At 49.8% G+C, this 17,999-nt stretch overlaps 2 protein-coding genes across 2 annotated transcripts; one reads left to right on the top strand and one right to left on the bottom strand.

The window, feature by feature from the left end:
• Positions 1–272: 272 nt before the first annotated feature.
• On the top strand, positions 273–12,835 carry engl (endoglin, like). The gene is made up of 16 exons (XM_067231208.1): positions 273–278; positions 679–837; positions 1,057–1,097; positions 1,176–1,266; positions 2,327–2,501; positions 2,694–2,862; positions 2,992–3,136; positions 3,279–3,471; positions 3,910–4,097; positions 4,266–4,439; positions 5,441–5,650; positions 6,070–6,211; positions 6,485–6,708; positions 7,855–7,990; positions 9,476–9,604; positions 12,780–12,835. Exons 1-16 carry the CDS (start codon positions 273–275, stop codon positions 12,833–12,835), a joined length of 2,238 nt encoding a protein of 745 aa, XP_067087309.1.
• A 376-nt stretch (positions 12,836–13,211) lies between these two features.
• Positions 13,212–15,499, bottom strand: LOC136937997 (zinc finger protein Gfi-1b-like). Its single transcript, XM_067231196.1, has 5 exons — positions 14,890–15,499; positions 14,544–14,719; positions 13,918–14,031; positions 13,494–13,659; positions 13,212–13,411 (listed from the first exon to the last, which is right to left on the bottom strand). Exons 1-5 carry the CDS (start codon positions 15,497–15,499, stop codon positions 13,212–13,214), a joined length of 1,266 nt encoding a protein of 421 aa, XP_067087297.1.
• Between the last annotated feature and the right edge of the window lie 2,500 nt (positions 15,500–17,999).

Here is a 17,999-nt window from a genome sequence, read left to right as displayed (position 1 = left end):
GGCCGTAAAAAAATATAAACCATGTTGGTGATATTGCAGGAAACATAACTACTGTAGCTAAATCTGTTAGTATATCACCCTGTTTGTCCTGCAGCTGTTTCAGAGTATTAGGTAGCTAGCTAGTTAGTTTCTGGGAGATAGCTAGCTAGCTAGCCAGCTAAAACACGCATATGACTAGCTGCAAATGACTAATTACGACTTAAGAAATAAATAATTTATTTCAAAACTCATTAAGCTTCTTATTTATTAACTTTTAAACATACACAATAAACATGACGGTAAATCGTTTGAATTGAAAGGCAAAGAGAAATACTGAAATAGATCGATGCACTTCTGATCACAGCTGAACTTCCTATATGTACCATTTGGATAAAACCATCTGATAAATTAATACAATTTAAATAAAACATAATAAATTTAAATAAAACGTAAATAAAACGTAAATAAAACGTAAATAAAACGTAAATAAAACGTAAATAAAACGTAAATAAAACTTAAATAAAACTTAAATAAAACTTAAATAAAAGGCAAATAAAACAAATAAAACGTAAACAAAGCGTCAATAAAACATCAATAAAAAACATCTAAATAACATGTAAATACCATGTAAATAAACATATATACAATTTACATAAAAACTTAAATAAACAGTAAATAACCCCCCGTGGCCCAGGCCAGGCGCTGCAGTGCCGTGTGTCTCCTGTAGGGGTGCTCCACCCTGTTCAGGCTCAACTGGACACCTGGGGGGTGGGGCCAGGCTGTGCTGCCAGGGAGACAGGCACCAAGGAGACGCATGTGGTCGCCCTGGGGACAGCTACACACAGTCCAGACAGACAGGTAACACACACACGCACACACATACAGTCCAGATAGACAGGTAATACACACTTTCATTCAACCACTTTCACTCAACCCCCTCCGCCCCCCTCCTTCTCCCCCTCTGTTCTCCCCACTTCTCCTTTCTTCTCCTCCTCTCCTCCCTCCTCATCCCCCACTTCCTCCATCTTCCCCCTCTTTCTCTCTACCCCCTCCTCCCCACTCCTCCCCACCCCCCAGGTGACTGTGCACCTGCGCCCCCTGTCTCCCTCCTCCCCCCTGTCTCCCTCCTCCCCCCTGTCTCCCTCCTCCCCCCTGTCTCCCTCCTCCCCCCTGTCTCCCTCCTCCCTCCTGGCCAGGGAGGTACTCATGGTCCTGGTTTCCCAACAGCCAGTGCGCTGGAGGCTGGAGGCACAGTCACTGCCCCCCAACATGCATGTGCTGGTGCAGGTAAGTGTGGGAGGGGTGGGGGGGTAGGTGGTGTGTGTGTGTGTGTGTGGGGGGGGGGGAGTAGATGGTGTGTGTGTGGAGGTAGGTGGTGTGTGTGTGTGGGGGGGGGGGAGTAGATGGTGTGTGTGTGGAAGTAGGTGGTGTGTGTGTGTGGGGGGGGGGGGGGAGTAGATGGTGTGTGTGGAGGTAGATGGTGTGTGTGTGTGTGGGGGGGGGGGAGTAGATGGTGTGTGTGTGGAGGTAGGTGGTGTGTGTGTGTGGGGGGGGAGTAGATGGTGTGTGTGTGGAGGTAGGTGGTGTGTGTGTGTGTGTGTGTGTGGTGTGGGGGAGTAGATGGTGTGTGTGTGGAGGTAGATGGTGTGTGTGTGGAGGTAGGTGGTGTGTGTGTGTGGGGGGGAGTAGATGGTGTGTGTGTGGAGGTAGGTGGTGTGTGTGTGTGTGGGGGGGGGGGAGTAGATGGTGTGTGTGTGGAGGTAGGTGGTGTGTGTGTGTGTGGGGGGGGAGTAAATGGTGTGTGTGTGGAGGTAGGTGGTGTGTGTGTGTGTGGGGGGGGGGAGGAGTCGGTGGTGTGTGTGATACATGCAGGTGATTAAAGTGTCTTTACTTTATTAGTGTCTGTTCTTTAATATTTGATAGATAGACAGTCCTTCTCCCTCCCTCCCTCCCTCCCTCCCTCCCTCCCTCCCTCCCTCCCTCCCTCCCTCCCTCCCTCCCTCCCTCCCTCCCTCCCTCCCTCCCTCCCTCCCTCCCTCCCTCCCTCCCTCCCCCTGGTCCCCTCCCTCCCTCCCCCTGGTCCCCTCCCTCCCTCCCCCTGGTCCCCTCCCCCTGGTCCCCTCCCTCCCTCCCCCTGGTCCCCTCCCTCCCTCCCCCTGGTCCCCTCCCTCCCCCTGGTCCCCTCCCTCCCTCCCCCTGGTCCCCTCCCTCCCTCCCCCTGGTCCCCTCCCTCCCCCTGGTCCCCTCCCTCCCTCCCCCTGGTCCCCTCCCTCCCTCCCCCTGGTCCCCTCCCTCCCCCTGGTCCCCTCCCTCCCTCCCCCTGGTCCCCTCCCCATTCCCTCCCCAGGTGTCACCTAACTCATCGGTCCATTCCTCCAGTCTACCAATCAGGGTGCAGCTGCTGTCGTCTCTGCCCTTCAGGCCACGCCCACTCCTGCGCTGGACCCTGCATCGCCATGGCAACCTGTCTTCGCTCACACACACGCTTCACGCCAACCGCGTCTACATACGTCTAGGGGAAGGTAAGAATCCTCACCCACCCTCCCAGCTCTCTCTTTCCCTCTCTCTTTCTCTCTCTCTCTTTCTTTTATCTTTCTTTGTTTTTAATTTTCTTTCTTTCTTCCACCTACTCTTCAATTTCCGTAAAAACCTTTTGACCTCCTTTGACTTTTTTCTTTTTTCTTTCTACCCTACTACGTCTGTCTAAACTACAGATCCCACAATGCCTAGCGTGTGCAAGCTTCAGCCTCTCTTCCTGTCCCACAACTACTTGACCTCTGACTTGCAGAACCAGGAAGTGCGTGGCTGCTTGCCGTCTGTGGGAGCCAGCCAGCCAGAGGTCCATGTGATCAGACTGATGTCTGCTGGGTCTGGCCTCTGTGGGTGAGGAGGGAGGAGGGGAAGAGGATCCAATAGTCAGTCTGGTAGAGGGGTGAGGAGAACCTAGAAAACTCACACCTGTTTATCCCTCCCTCCCTTCTTTCCCTCTCTATCTCACCCCCCACCCCACAGCTCCCTGCAGGTGGAGGTGCCTGTCTCTCTGCTGGCCCCAGTGGCCAGTGCAGGCTGGTGCAGGCTGGTCCTCATCCTCAGCAGTGAGGTTCCAGTCAACTGGGCCCTCACTGCCTCTAGACTAAAGGGACACATCACTGTCTATGTAAGACCTCCTCCCCCCCTCTCCTCTCCTCCTCTCCTCCTCGCCTCCTCTCCTCCTCTCTTCTCCTCCTCTCCTCTCTTCTCCTCTCCTCTCTCTTGACTGTGTGTTTCTCTTTCTCTATTGGTCTTGTCTCCTCCAACAGTCGTCCAATAGCGTGTCTCCTCTCCACCCTGAGGAGGCGGGGCTGACCCTGTCCAGGAGGATGAACCCTGACCTCTCTTCCACCCCTGACCTACTGGCCTGGGCCAATCAGACTGGCTTCCCCATGGTGACCTCCTACACAGAGGCTAGCCTGGCCAATCGCTTTGTGATCCAAGTGGTAGGGGGTGGGACAGGTAAGGAGCCCTCTGCCTGTCTGCCTGCCTGCCTGCCTGCCTGCCTGCCTGCCTGCCTGCCTGCCTGCCTGCCTGCCTGCCTGCCTGCTTGCCTGCCTGGTCTGCCTGTCTTGTCTGCCTGTCTTGTCTGTCTGGTCTGCCTGTCTGTCTCTCTGGTCTCTCTGTCTTGTCTGTCTGCCTGTTTGTCTGTCTGTCTGTCTGTCTGGTCTGTCTGTCTGTCTGGTCTCTCTGTCTTGTCTGTCTGTCTGGTCTGTCTGTCTATCTGGTCTGTCTGTCTATCTCTCTGGTCTCTCTGTCTGGTCTGCCTGTCTATCTCTCTGTCTGTCTGTCTGGTCTGCCTGTCTATCTCTCTGTCTGTCTGCGTGCCTGTCTTTCTCTTTGTCTGTCTGTTTACTTACATAAATGCCTCATGGTAACATCTGTACCCCCCCCCCCCAGATGAATCAGGCTGGCCCCCCCACCCCTTCCCCTGGGTTCAGGAGCGTCGTCTAAGACTGTGGTTGGCAGGGGATGGGGCCGGAGGCGGGGCCAGTGCTGGGGGCGGGGCCAGCAAAGGGCGGGAGGCGATCAGTGTCCGCTGTCAGGACGGCCGCCTCAACGTAGCCGTGGACAAACACGTCCTCCAGGTCTGACATGACTTCCTGTAGAGTGCACTGTCTTTATGCCACGCCCTTCTGTCTAACCCAGAATCTCTTTCTCTCTCTCTCTGTCTCTCTTTCTCTTTATTTCTCTTTCTCTCTCTCTCCTTCTTTCTCTTCTTCTCTCGCTTTCTCTTGTCTCTCTCTCTCCCCCAGGCCCTCCTTCCCCCCCAGGCCCTGTCTCCCTCTGAGGCCCTGGTCACACTGAAGGACCCCCAGTGCCAGGCCAGCTCCAACAACAGTCACTTCCTGTTGACCTACCCAGTCATTTCCTGTGGGACGGAGGGGTTGATTGAGAGAGAGCCCAGAGGGGTGACCTACAGAAATAGGGTGAGGGGGGGAAGAGTCTGGGGGGCGGAGTCTTGGGGGGGATTCTCTAGGGGGGGGCGGAGTCTGTGGGAAAAGAGTCTGTAGGGGGGGGGAGCCTGGTTGACAAATCTTTGTTGTCAACAACATTCTAAGGAAGTCGACTGTGTGCGTGTGTGTGTTTACAGAGGAATGGGACAGTGCAGATCAAAGATGAGGAGAGAGAAAGAGAGAGAGAAAGACAGAAAGAGCTAGAGACAGGGAGAGGGAAAGAGAGTGAAGTAGAAACAAAGAGAGAAGAAAGAGATTGATAGACAGAGAAAGAAACAAAGAGATATAGAGAAGACAGGGAGAGAGAGAGTACATGAGCAAGAGGAGAAGAGTTGGAGAAGTAGAGAGGGAAGGAAAGAGAGATAAAGGGAGAGAGAGAGAGCAGAGAGAACAGAGAGAACAGAGAGAGAGAGAGAGAGAGAGAGAGAGAGAGAGCAGAGAGAGAGAGAGAGAGAGAGACGTCACTCACAGACGTGTTGTTGTGCTGGCTGGGTCAACATGCCCTCATCTCACCTGCAGGGTGCGTAGATATATGTAATCACTCACCATGACAACCAGACCTCTGTCTCCTCCCCTCCAGGTGTTGCTATGGATACAGCAGCTTGCCGCCAACCTGAATCGCAATGAGACAGAGAGGTGGACCCCACTGGCTGTCCACGTACGACTGAGCCTGTGTGTGTGTGTGTGTGTGTGTGTGTGTGTGTGTGTGTGTGTGTGTGTGTGTGTGTGTGGTGGGCGGGTTGGGTGTTTGTGTGTGTGTCTGTGTGTGGCGGGCAGGTTGGGTGTGTGTGTGTGTGTGGCGGGTGGGTGGGTTGGGTGTTTGTGTGTGTGTTTTCCTGTCCTCTCTAATCTCTTTCGTCCTCTATCTAATCTGCTCTCCTCTCATTCATGATATCTTGTTTCTGCTTTCTGAACTCTGGTGTGCCTCTCCTCTAATCTTCTCTTCTCCTCTCCTCTCTCATCCCCTCTCTTAGTTCAGCTGTTTTGCCGCGGCCCCCACTCCCCTGCGCCCCCCCAGCCCCCCGGCCCCCTCCCGTGTGCCCCTGCCCCAGCCCTGGGGCCACTGGGGGCCAGTGTCTGGCTCAGGGCCCCTGCTCTCCCTGCAGCTGTCTGTGTCTGAGATCCGCAGCAGCAGGCTGGTGGGCCCCTGCACTGTCGTCTCAGACCAGCGCGTCTACGTGGAGGTCCGTCACACACACAGTCAATTTGTCTGTTTGTGATACTGGTTCAAGGTCTCCTCCCCTCCCCTCCCCATCTCCCCCCCTCCCCTTCTCCCCCCCTCCCTCCCTCCCCCCTCCCTCCCCTTCTCCCCCCCCCCCTCCCTCCCTCCCCCCCCTCCCTCCCTCCCCCCTCCCCCCCTCACCCCCCTCCCTCCCCCTCCCCTCCCCATCTCCCCCCCTCCCTTCCCCCCCTCCCTCCCTCCCCCTCCCTCCCCTTCCCCCCCCCCCTCCCCCCCCCCCTCCCTCCCTCCCCTTCTCCCCCCCCTCCCCCCCCTCCCTCCCTCCCCCTCCCTCCCCTTCTCCTCCCCTCCCTCTCTCCCTCCCTCCCTCCCTCCCCATACAGTAGAAGTTATATGATTCTCTCCAGCGGTGTGTCTCTACAGGTGACAGCTCGGGATGGAGGAGAAGGAGGAAGGGGAGTGGAGGTGAGGTCCTGTGAGGTCTCCCCCCTGTCTCACCCCTGGGGCTCCCCTACCTGGAAGATCATCACTGATGGGTGCTCCTCAGATACCTCCCTCACCCTCAGTAGGATAGAGGAGGAGGAGGAGGAGGACTGGTCGTTCACCCCAGACAGACACCTCCCTTTCGGAAAGATGAGAGATGGAGGCAGAGAGAGGAGAGGAGGGGGGATGGGAGGAGAGGAGAGGAAAGAAGGAGGGATGGAAGGAGAGGAGAGGAGAGGAGGGATGGGAGAGGAGAGGAGAGAAGGAGGGATGGAAGGAGAGGAAAGGAGAGGAGGGATGGGAGAGGAGAGGAGAGGAGGGATGGGAGAGGAGAGGAATGAAGGAGGGATGGAAGGAGAGGAGAGGAGAGGAGGGATGGGAGAGGAGAAGATACACAGACTGAGGTTTAGCTTCATCCTGCGGCCGGTTTACAACAACTCTGTCCAGTTCCTCCACTGTAAGCTGGATGTCTGCAGTCCTCTGTCTGGCCAGCAGGGGGCAGGACCCTCCAGCTCCAAGCCAGCTTGCCAGGGGGCGCTGCTCATCCCAGCCCTGCTACCAACACACCTACACCAGCAGGTATACACCTCACCCTGCTACCAACACACCTACACCAGCAGGTATACACCTCACCCTGCTACCAACACACCTACACCAGCAGGTATACACCTCACCCTGCTACCAACACACCTACACCAGCAGGTATACACCTCACCCTGCTACCAACACACCTACACCAGCAGGTATACACCTCACCCTGCTACCAACACACCTACACCAGCAGGTATACACCTCACCCTGCTACCAACACACCTACACCAGCAGGTATACACCTGACCCTGCTACCAACACACCTACACCAGCAGGTATACACCTCACCCTGCTACCAACACACCTACACCAGCAGGTATACACCTCACCCTGCTACCAACACACCTACACCAGCAGGTATACACCTCACCCTGCTACCAACACACCTACACCAGCAGGTATACACCTCACCCTGCTACCAACACACCTACACCAGCAGGTATACACCTCACCCTGCTACCAACACACCTACACCAGCAGGTATACACCTCACCCTGCTACCAACACACCTACACCAACAGGTATACACCTCACCCTGCTACCAACACACCTACACCAGCAGGTATACACCTCACCCTGCTACCAACACACCTACACCAGCAGGTATACACCTCACCCTGCTACCAACACACCTACACCAGCAGGTATACACCTCACACCTTGTTTTATCACAATAAGTTTACTAAACTGCAAGAAAAACAATAAATGTCAAGGTTTTGATGCATTGGGATTTTTTTCTTAAACACTTAACTGCCCATCACAGTCAAATAGAAACAAGTAACACTAAACAGCAAACTGGAATCAAATGTAAGCATATATTGAATCAAAATTTGATAAAACATAATCAAATTGTGACAGCCAGAGAATCGAATCGTGAGGTACCAAAATATTCCCACCCCTAGTATATATACACCCCAACCTGCTACCAACACAGCTACGCCAGCAGGTATATATACACCCCACCCTGCTACACCAGCAGGTATATATACACCCCACCCTGCTACACCAGCAGGTATATATACACCCCACCCTACTACACCAACAGGTATATATACACCCCACCGCTGCATACATAATACCACTCCCTCTACTCCTCCCCCCTCCTCCACCTCCCCCCTCCCCCCTCTTCCCCAGTGTGTGACCAGGTACTTGTACAGACCCATGCTGGTGACACATCTCCAGGGAGGGGCCAGGCCTGCAGCCCCCCCTCCTGGTCAGAAGGTGCCACCCAGCCTGCCTCTGTGGGTCCGGCCGGCCCCGCCCCAAACCAGTAAGCCCCGCCCACCCGCTTTAGAGATGGAGCAACACGTTACATGAAGGTTACATTAACCTGTTAACGAGTGAGTTCTAAATATTTCCAACGCGTCCACCAGAGTGAGTTATTTTTGCAAAACGGAAGTTAGCTAGCTTTAGTTAGCTTCCGTTACCTAGCAACCTAGCATAATACTCGTAGCTATGCTACTACCCGCTAGTAGCTCCTCCTAATTGTAAATATTAAAGCCATAATATAGCGTTTGTCATATAGTTTTTGTCTATCGGAAAATAGTCGGTTGGAATGTTCAGAATCACACATTTGTGACGGTACTCTGTGGGGCCCGCTTTCGAACGATCACATATGTGTGACGCTACTCTTTAACGGGTTAACTACCATGTAACGTCATAGCAACTTGTTATATGAAGGTTACATTAACTACTGTGTAACTACATAGCAACATGTTACATGAAGGTTACATTAACTACCATGTAACTACATGGCAACATGTTACATGAAGGTTACATTAACTACTGTGTAACGTCATAGCAACATGTTACATGAAGGTTACATTAACTACCATGTAACTACATGGCAACATGTTACATGAAGTTTACATTAACTACCATGTAACTACCAGTGTTGGGGGTAACGCGTTACAAAGTACTGTAATCAGATTACATTTGTCTGTAACGCAGTAATGTAATGCATTACTGTTGATAACTTCAGTAATGGCATTACAGTTACTAATAGAAAAATGTATTGCGTTACTTGCATTACTGCAATCTGCATATGAGGAGGAGAAAAAAACAACAAATCAAACCTCCCTTTACAGTACATGTGTTTGCGTAACACGTGACTTTCACCAGCAGGTTACCAAAGCAGAGATAAACAGGCTTGTAGCAGTATACATAGTAGAGGAAATGTTGCCATTTAAAGTTTTAAGCATTATTTTATTTTGAGACATTTTGCTTACTGCTAGTACTGTAGCCTTGTTATGCTTGACAACTTTTAGGTTGATGTTCACAACTTTTTAGTCAGTCATTAAAAAGCATAAAAGAGATCTTGTGTATGTAATAAGAATTTTGGGCAAGATTTTGGCATATATATGGTACAGATATTGTTATTTGGCAAGAGCATCTCATGTAATGTAACAGAGTAATCCAAAAGTAGTGTAACTAGTAGTGTAACTTGTTACTTTCAACAGTGAGTAATCTAGTAAAGTAAAGCATTACTTTAAAAAAAGTAACTCGTAATGTGTAATCCATTACTTTTTTGAGCAACTACCCCAACACTGGTAACTACATAGCAACATGTTACATGAAGGTTACATTAACTACCATGTAACTACATAGCAACACGTTACATGAAGGTTACATTAACTACCATGTAACTACATAGCAACATGTTTCATAAAGGTTACATTAACTACCATGTAACTACATAGCAACATGTTACATGAAGGTTACATTATCTACCGTGTCTGTGTGTGTGTGAGTGCAGGCAGAGGGCTGGAGTCAGCCGAGTATAACCCAGGTGTGCACACAGGCCTGGTGCTGGTGATCGTCTTCACTGCCTTTCTGATGGGATCTGGCCTCACAGGGGCTCTGTGGTGCATCTACACCCACACAGGTATGTACTACACTACCTGCTACACTACCTGCTACACTACCTGCTACACTACCTGCTACATTACCTGCTACACTACCTGCTACACTACCTGCTACATTACCTGCTACACTACCTGCTACACTACCTGCTACACTACCTGCTACACTACCTGCTACATTACCTGCTACATTACCTGCTACACTACCTGCTACATTACCTGCTACACTACCTGCTACATTACCTGCTACACTACCTGCTACATTACCTGCTACATTACCTGCTACATTACCTGCTACATTACCTGTTACATTACCTGCTACACTACCTGCTACACTACCTGCTACACTACCTGCTACATTACCTGCTACATTACCTGCTACATTACCTGCTACACTACCTGCTACATTACCTGTTACATTACCTGCTACACTACCTGCTACACTACCTGCTACACTACCTGCTACATTACCTGCTACATTACCTGCTACACTACCTGCTACACTACCTGCTACATTACCTGCTACACTACCTGCTACATTACCCGCTACATTACCCGCTACACTACCCGCTACATTACCTGCTACACTACCTGCTACATTACCTGCTACATTACCTTCTACATTACCTGCTACATTACCTTCTACACTACCTGCTACATTACTTGCTACACTACCTGCTACATTACCTGCTACATTACCTGCTACACTACCTGCTACATTACCTGCTACACTACCTGCTACATTACCTGCTACATTACCTGCTACACTACCTGATACACTACCTGCTACACTACCTGCTACATTACCTGCTACACTACTTGCTACACTACCTGCTACATTACCTGCTACACTACCTGCTACACTACCTGCTACACTACCTGCTACATTACCTGCTACATTACCTGCTACACTACCTGCTACATTACCTGCTACACTACCTGCTACACTACCTGCTACACTACCTGCTACATTACCTGCTACACTACCTACTACATTACCTGCTACATTACCTGCTACATTACCTGCTACACTACCTGCTACACTACCTGCTACATTACCTGCTACACTACCTGCTACATTACCTGCTACATTACCTGCTACACTACCTGCTACATTACCTGCTACACTACCTGCTATACTACCTGCTACATTACCTGCTACATTACCTGCTACACTACCTGCTACATTACCTGCTACACTACCTGCTACACTACCTGCTACATTACCTGCTACACTACCTGCTACACTACCTGCTACATTACCCGCTACACTACCTGCTACATTACCCGCTACATTACCTGCTACACTACCTGCTACATTACCTGCTACACTACCTGCTACATTACCTGCTACATTACCTTCTACACTACCTGCTACATTACCTGCTACACTACCTGCTACATTACCTGCTACATTACCTGTTACACTACCTGCTACATTACCTGCTACACTACCTGCTACATTACCTGCTACATTACCTGCTACACTACCTGATACACTACCTGCTACACTACCTGCTACATTACCTGCTACACTACCTGCTACACTACCTGCTACATTACCTGCTACACTACCTGCTACACTACCTGCTACACTACCTGCTACATTACCTGCTACACTACCTACTACATTACCTGCTACATTACCTGCTACATTACCTGCTACACTACCTGCTACACTACCTGCTACATTACCTGCTACACTACCTGCTACATTACCTGCTACATTACCTGCTACACTACCTGCTACATTACCTGCTACACTACCTGCTATACTACCTGCTACATTACCTGCTACATTACCTGCTACACTACCTGCTACATTACCTGCTACACTACCTGCTACACTACCTGCTACATTACCTGCTACACTACCTGCTACATTACCTGCTACATTACCTGCTACACTACCTGATACACTACCTGCTACACTACCTGCTACATTACCTGCTACACTACCTGCTACACTACCTGCTACATTACCTGCTACATTACCTGCTACACTACCTGCTACATTACCTGCTACACTACCTGCTACACTACCTGCTACACTACCTGCTACATTACCTGCTACACAACCTGCTACATTACCTGCTACACTACCTGCTACACTACCTGCTACATTACCTGCTACATTACCTGCTACATTACCTGCTACACTACCTGCTACACTACCTGCTACATTACCTGCTACACTACCTGCTACCCAGCTGGGTGGTGCTGGGTGAGGCTGGGTGGTGCTGGGTGGTGCTGGGTGAGGCTGGGTGGTGCTGGGTGAGGCTGGGTGGTGCTGGGTATCCGAGCTGGACCCCGTCTGATCACTGATCATAACACTTGCCTGGTTGGTTGAAGGGTCTTCTCCACCAATCAGAAGAGGAAGCCTGCTCAACACGGGAGAGCCAGACCACGGCACCTGGAACTCTGCAGTGCAGTTGGAACCTTCTAGAGAAGTGTGTGTGCATGCATATGTGTGTGTGGATATGCGTAATTTGTGTATGTGCGTTTGTGTGTGTGTTAATTTTCTGGCGTTAATATTGAGGTGTTAATCTCTCTTTCAGGATTTCATCCAGCAGGTCTAAAAGACTAAACTGACGAGACCCCAGCACCAGTGTGTGTGTGTGTTTGTACTCTGATGGTGTGTGTGTGTGTGTACTCTGACTCTAAAAGGGAGTCAGGTGGCTGAGCGGTTAGAGAATCGGGCTAGTAACCAGAAGGTCGCTGGTTCGACTCCCGGCCATGCCACATGACGTTGTGTCCTTTGGCAAGGCACTTCACCCTACTTGCCTCGGGGGAATGTCTCTGTACTTACTGTAAGTCGCTCTGGATAAGAGCGTCTACTAAATGTAAATGTAAAATGTACTCTGATGGTGTGTGTGTGTGTGTGTACTCTGATGTTGTGTGTGTGTGTGTGTGTGTGTGTGTGTGTGTGTGTGTGTGTGTGTGTGTGTGTGTGTGTGTGTGTGTGTGTGTGTGTGTGTGTGTGTGTGTGTGTGTGTGTGTGTGTGTGTGTGTGTGTGTGTGTGTGTGTGTGTGTGTGTGTGTGTACTCTGATGGTGTGTGTGTGGACCACAGTAAGCTGGCAGTTGTTCTTGCTGCTCTGCTTTGTGTTTGTGCTGTCATCAGTCCTGTGAAGTTACAACAAGCTCAGACTGTAGTTCCTAGTCTAACCAGCTTTGCCGTGGTGATCACTGTTTCCAGGTACAACCAGCTTTGCCGTGGTGATCACTGTTGCCAGGTACAACGTCACTGTTTAGGTTGAAGAAACGCTACAACACATGAACAGAGACCACAGTGTTCCATATTCAGATTTATTGTAAAAAATGATATCATTAAAATATTTACACCAGCCAGAGCAGTGTGTTTGTCCACACACACCCACACACACACTAACACACACATCTGCAAATAAGCATGCAAGCACACACTCATAGAGAGTTGCATGCAAACACACACACTCCATATCCCCCAACACACACACACACACACTCCATATCCCCCAACACACACACACACACACTCCATATCCCCCAACACACACACACACACACTCCATATCCCCCAACACACACACACACACACACACACACACAGTCCCACACACACATTATCAACACATCCCCTGCCAGGCTTTCATCCTGAGCTTGGGGCGTGCAGGTTGCTGTGTGCGCAGGGCTCCAGCAGGTGGTGCTGCAGGTCCTGCCTGCACTGGAAGCTGCTCTGGCAGTGAGGGCAGATCCAGGACTGGCAGGCGTGCTTGCGGCTGTGTGTGATCAGGTTGGAGCTCTGGCTGAAGGCTTTTCCACACACTTTGCACACATGAGGCTTCTCTCCTGGGGGAGGGGGAGGGGGGATAAAGAGTCTGTGAGACCTGTGTGGATGTGGGTGTGTGTGTGCATGTGTGTGTGTTCTAACCTGTGTGTATGAAGGTGTGTTTCTTCATGTCAGATTTCTGGTGGAAGCGCTTGCCGCAGTACTGGCAGGGGAAGGGCCTGGTGTCTGAGTGGATGAGCAGGTGGGTGGAGAGGGTGGAGGAGCGTTTGAACACCTTTCCACACTCGCTGCAGGAGAAGCTACGATCCTGGGACACACACACACACATATTAACACACACACGTATACACACACAACCACGCACACTCAAATACACACATATGTACACACATATGTACACTCGCAGACACACAAACACACATACAACCACAAGCACACACAGCACAAAAACATATATACACACAGCCACATGCCCACACAAACACAACACATACCATTATTATCATTCTTGTGGGTTAGTTAAGCTGTGTATGTGTGCGTGGATGTGTGTGTGTGGCTCCTGTACCCTGATTCTGCTGTAGCTCCCCCTGGAGAACCTGGACAGGCTGGCTGGGTCAGGCTCGCCCTCCCTGCTGGCTGCTGCCGAGGGGGGGGCGAGGGGGGCCGCAGCCGACAGGACCTGGGGAGGGGAGATGGAGTAACTACATCCATAGTAGAGTGCGTGTCTAATTACTATGGTCACACAGAGAGCAGTGTGTGTCTGGTTACTATGGTCACACAGAGAGCAGTGTGTGTCTGGTTACTATGGTAACACAGAGAGCAGTGTGTGTCTGGTTACTATGGTCACACAGAGAGCAGTGTGTGTCTGGTTACTACCTGGTCACACAGAGAGCAGTGTGTGTCTGGTTACTATGGTAACACAGAGCAGTGTGGGTGTGGTTACTATGGTAACACAGAGAGCAGTGTGTGTCTGGTTACTATGGTCACACAGAGAGCAGTGTGTGTCTAATTACTATGGTCACACAGAGAGCAGTGTGTGTCTGGTTACTATGGTAACACAGAGAGCAGTGTGGGTCTGGTTACTACGGTCACACAGAGAGCAGTGTGGGTCTGGTTACTGTGGTCACACAGAGAGCAGTGTGTGTCTGGTTACTATGGTAACACAGAGAGCAGTGTGTGTCTGGTTACTACCTGGTCACACAGAGAGCAGTGTGTGTCTGGCTGCAGGCGGCAGAGGGACCGGTGGTTCAGCAGGACACAGAACAGCCTCTCTAGCTGCCTCTCTCTCTCTGAGGCTGGGGGGCCGGCCGGGGGTCGAGGCAGGGCCAGGGTTCCGGGCAGGGCTGGGGTGCTTGTTGGGGGGCCAGCTGGGAGGCCACACAGGGTTGCCATTGGCTGGGAATCCACGCTCGTATTACCTGCTGGAGTTTGAGAAGGGAAACATGAGCCACTGTCAGTGATGGTGAGTCATGCTAACCTTTAACAACCAGCAATTCAGATGATGGTGACATAACTTTTTACATTATTAAAAAATTACCTGCTAGCCAGCTAATCCACTGGGGGGGGGCTGGGGTTCTGGGGGGGCTGGTTGCCATGACGGTCACAGGAGGGCAAGGGTACCCAAAGTCTGATCCTGAGCACAGGGTCTCATGTGCTTTCCAGCAGAGGGTCTGGAGGGAGGGTTGGAGCTGGGGCCTGGTGTTGAGGGGAGGGGCCTGGGAGAAGTGGTTGCTAGGAGACAGGGTGTTGAAGGGAAGGGTCTGGGAGGAGGGGTTGCTAGGAGACAGGGTGTTGAAGGGAGGGGCCTGGGAGGAGTGGTTGCTAGGACACAGGGTGTTGATGGGAGGGGCCTGGGAGCAGTGGTTGCTACGAGACAGGGTGTTGATGGGAAGGGTCTGGGAGGAGTGGTTGCTAGGAGACAGGGTGTTGAAGGGAGGGGCCTGGGAGGAGTGGTTGCTAGGACACAGGGTGTTGATGGGAGGGGCCTGGGAGCAGTGGTTGCTAGGAGACAGGGTGTTGATGAGAGGGGCCTGGGAGCAGTGGTTGCTAGGAGACAGGGTGTTGATGGGAAGGGCTTCGGAGCAGTGGTTGCTAGGAGACAGGTGAGAGACGGTTCTCTTGCTCCTGACCAGGAAGGAACGTGGCATGACGGCAGCATGCACCTACGGAGGTAACCAGGGCAACAGGAGTCACACACACACACACACACACACACACACATTGCATAACACACATTTCAGACTGCACACACTGCACACACACACCTGTCACACACACAATGCACACACACACAATGCACACACACACCCCAAGCCTCCACTCTGTACTTACATTTACATTTAGCAGACGCTCTTATCCAGAGCGACTTACAGTAAGTACAGGGACATTCTCCCCGAGGCAAGTAGGGTGAAGTGCCTTGCCCAAGGACACAACGTCATTCAGCACAGCCGGGAATCAAACCGGTAACCTTCAGATTACTAGCCCAACTCCCTAACCGCTCAGCCACCTGACTCCCTCCTGTACTCGTCCAGTAACCCTGCTCATTCTGCATCGTCACATAATATACACTTATAGAGTTGAATTAACAATTGAATAAATGTTACAGTTGTATTAATACACAATTTAATAAATGTTACAGTTGTATACACAATTGAATACATATTATAGTTGAATTAATATTACAGTTGAATTAATATTATATCTGAATTAATATTACAGTTGAATTAATGTTATAGTTGAATTCATATACAATTGAATTAATAGTACAGTTTAATTAATAGTGCAGTTGAATTAACAATGTAATAGTTGGCCTAACACACAGATGGATGAATGCTACAGTTAAAGAACAGGTGTCTTGTATGGAGAGAAACCTGGTTAAACGCTGGTGTTTTTACAATGATCCATTAAACAGCCTCAAAAACTGCTTACAAACGCTCACTCTTCACTATCTACACACACACCCTCACACACACACACTCTCTCACACACACACACACACACACACACACACACCCTCACACACACACACCCTCACACACACCCTCTCTCACACACACACACACACCCTCACACACACACACACATACTCACACACACACATACAGACATCGACACACATATTCGTACACACAGAACAAATAATCTCTCACACGTATAAACAGAACACAATCACACACACACCTGTTGATAAATATACAGTTATAATGTCAGTGTCGGAGGTTGGGGTTAGAGATGTGGAACAAGCACCTGTTCACAGTTAAATGTGACCAAATCTGAAAACCAGCAACCTTCAGACAGCACTCTCTGACAAAGACTGCTGTCAAGTCAACGGTTCTTTAAATTGCTATTTGGAAATAAATATATTAACATATTATTTTAGTAATATGTTTAATTGTTAATTATTATTGCACAATATGTACTGAATATGAGATTGCTGACTCAAATCAGGGGATAAAATAAAAATTCATGGCATTATTACATTATCATGATATTACCTTATCATTGCAACATTAAAGCCACACCACTCATGACTGTAGACATAAAGTAAGTTAAAATCCGCACATTTAAATTGAGTCCCAGCATAGCAACCATAGTTATTAGTTTTCAGTTTAATTTCAAACTACAGTTAATTACTCCCCAGTTAACTGGGGAGTCAGGTGGCTGAGCAGTCAGGGAATCGTGCTAGTAATCCAAAGGTTGCCAGTTCGATTCCCGGTCATGCCAACTGACGTTGTGTCCTTGGGCAAGGCACTTCACCCTACTTGCCTCGGGGGAATGTCCCTGTACTTACTGTAAGTCACTCTGGATAAGAGCATCTGCCAAATGACTAAATTTAAATGTAATGTACTTAACTACAGATAATAACTTTACTACAGTTATTAACTTCACTACTGTTTATAACTTTAGGCAACTCAAGAATTGGACAGTTGGACAATTTACAAGAGCATTTTGTTTACAAGAGCATCATATTGATTTCATAAAACTCTGAATCCTCATATAGCAGAAGACACTCACCTCCAGGAGGTCTCAGGGACGTGAAGGTGGTCTGTTGTCTGAGCAGTGTCTCACATGAACTCGTCTCCTCGCAGCTTGAAACAGGAGGCGCAGAGAGTCACATACGAGAGATTTGATTTGATTTGAAGAGGCTGGCAGCTGAGGATTGTGGGAAAGAGATGAACCTCCAGATTCATATTCTTAGAATTTAGAACCCTGAGGCTCAGAGTGTTTGAGTTTAGAGTTCCGAAAGGTTCAAGCTTGAGTTCCGACCTCCTCATGCAGCTTCTTGTTTAAATGAAGAAGTTTAACCAGGTCACCTCACACATGCCACTGGTGACCCCTGCCATCACCCTTTTCATTTCACTTAAATCATCGTTACCATTCAGATAATCATTTAAAATGGACCTCCTTAGATGCAACAGTAGATCCATCGTAAACATCAATAGTGAAAAAAGTTATGTATATAAATAGATTGTATATAAAAACTACACTACACTGTATATTTATATAGTAGAATATTATCATATCGACAGACCTGTGACCCATCCTTATGTGGCCCAGATGAATGGTCCTTTTTCTCAGCATGAGTGTGTGATCCTGGGGGCAGAATGTATGTGAGTCTGGCTTCTCCAAACACCTTCCACCTGGAGA

This window comes from Osmerus mordax, chromosome 3, assembly GCF_038355195.1.
Source record: "Osmerus mordax isolate fOsmMor3 chromosome 3, fOsmMor3.pri, whole genome shotgun sequence".
In the NCBI taxonomy this organism is placed as follows: Eukaryota; Metazoa; Chordata; class Actinopteri; order Osmeriformes; family Osmeridae; genus Osmerus; species Osmerus mordax.
This window is presented reverse-complemented; position numbering and strand designations above follow the sequence as displayed.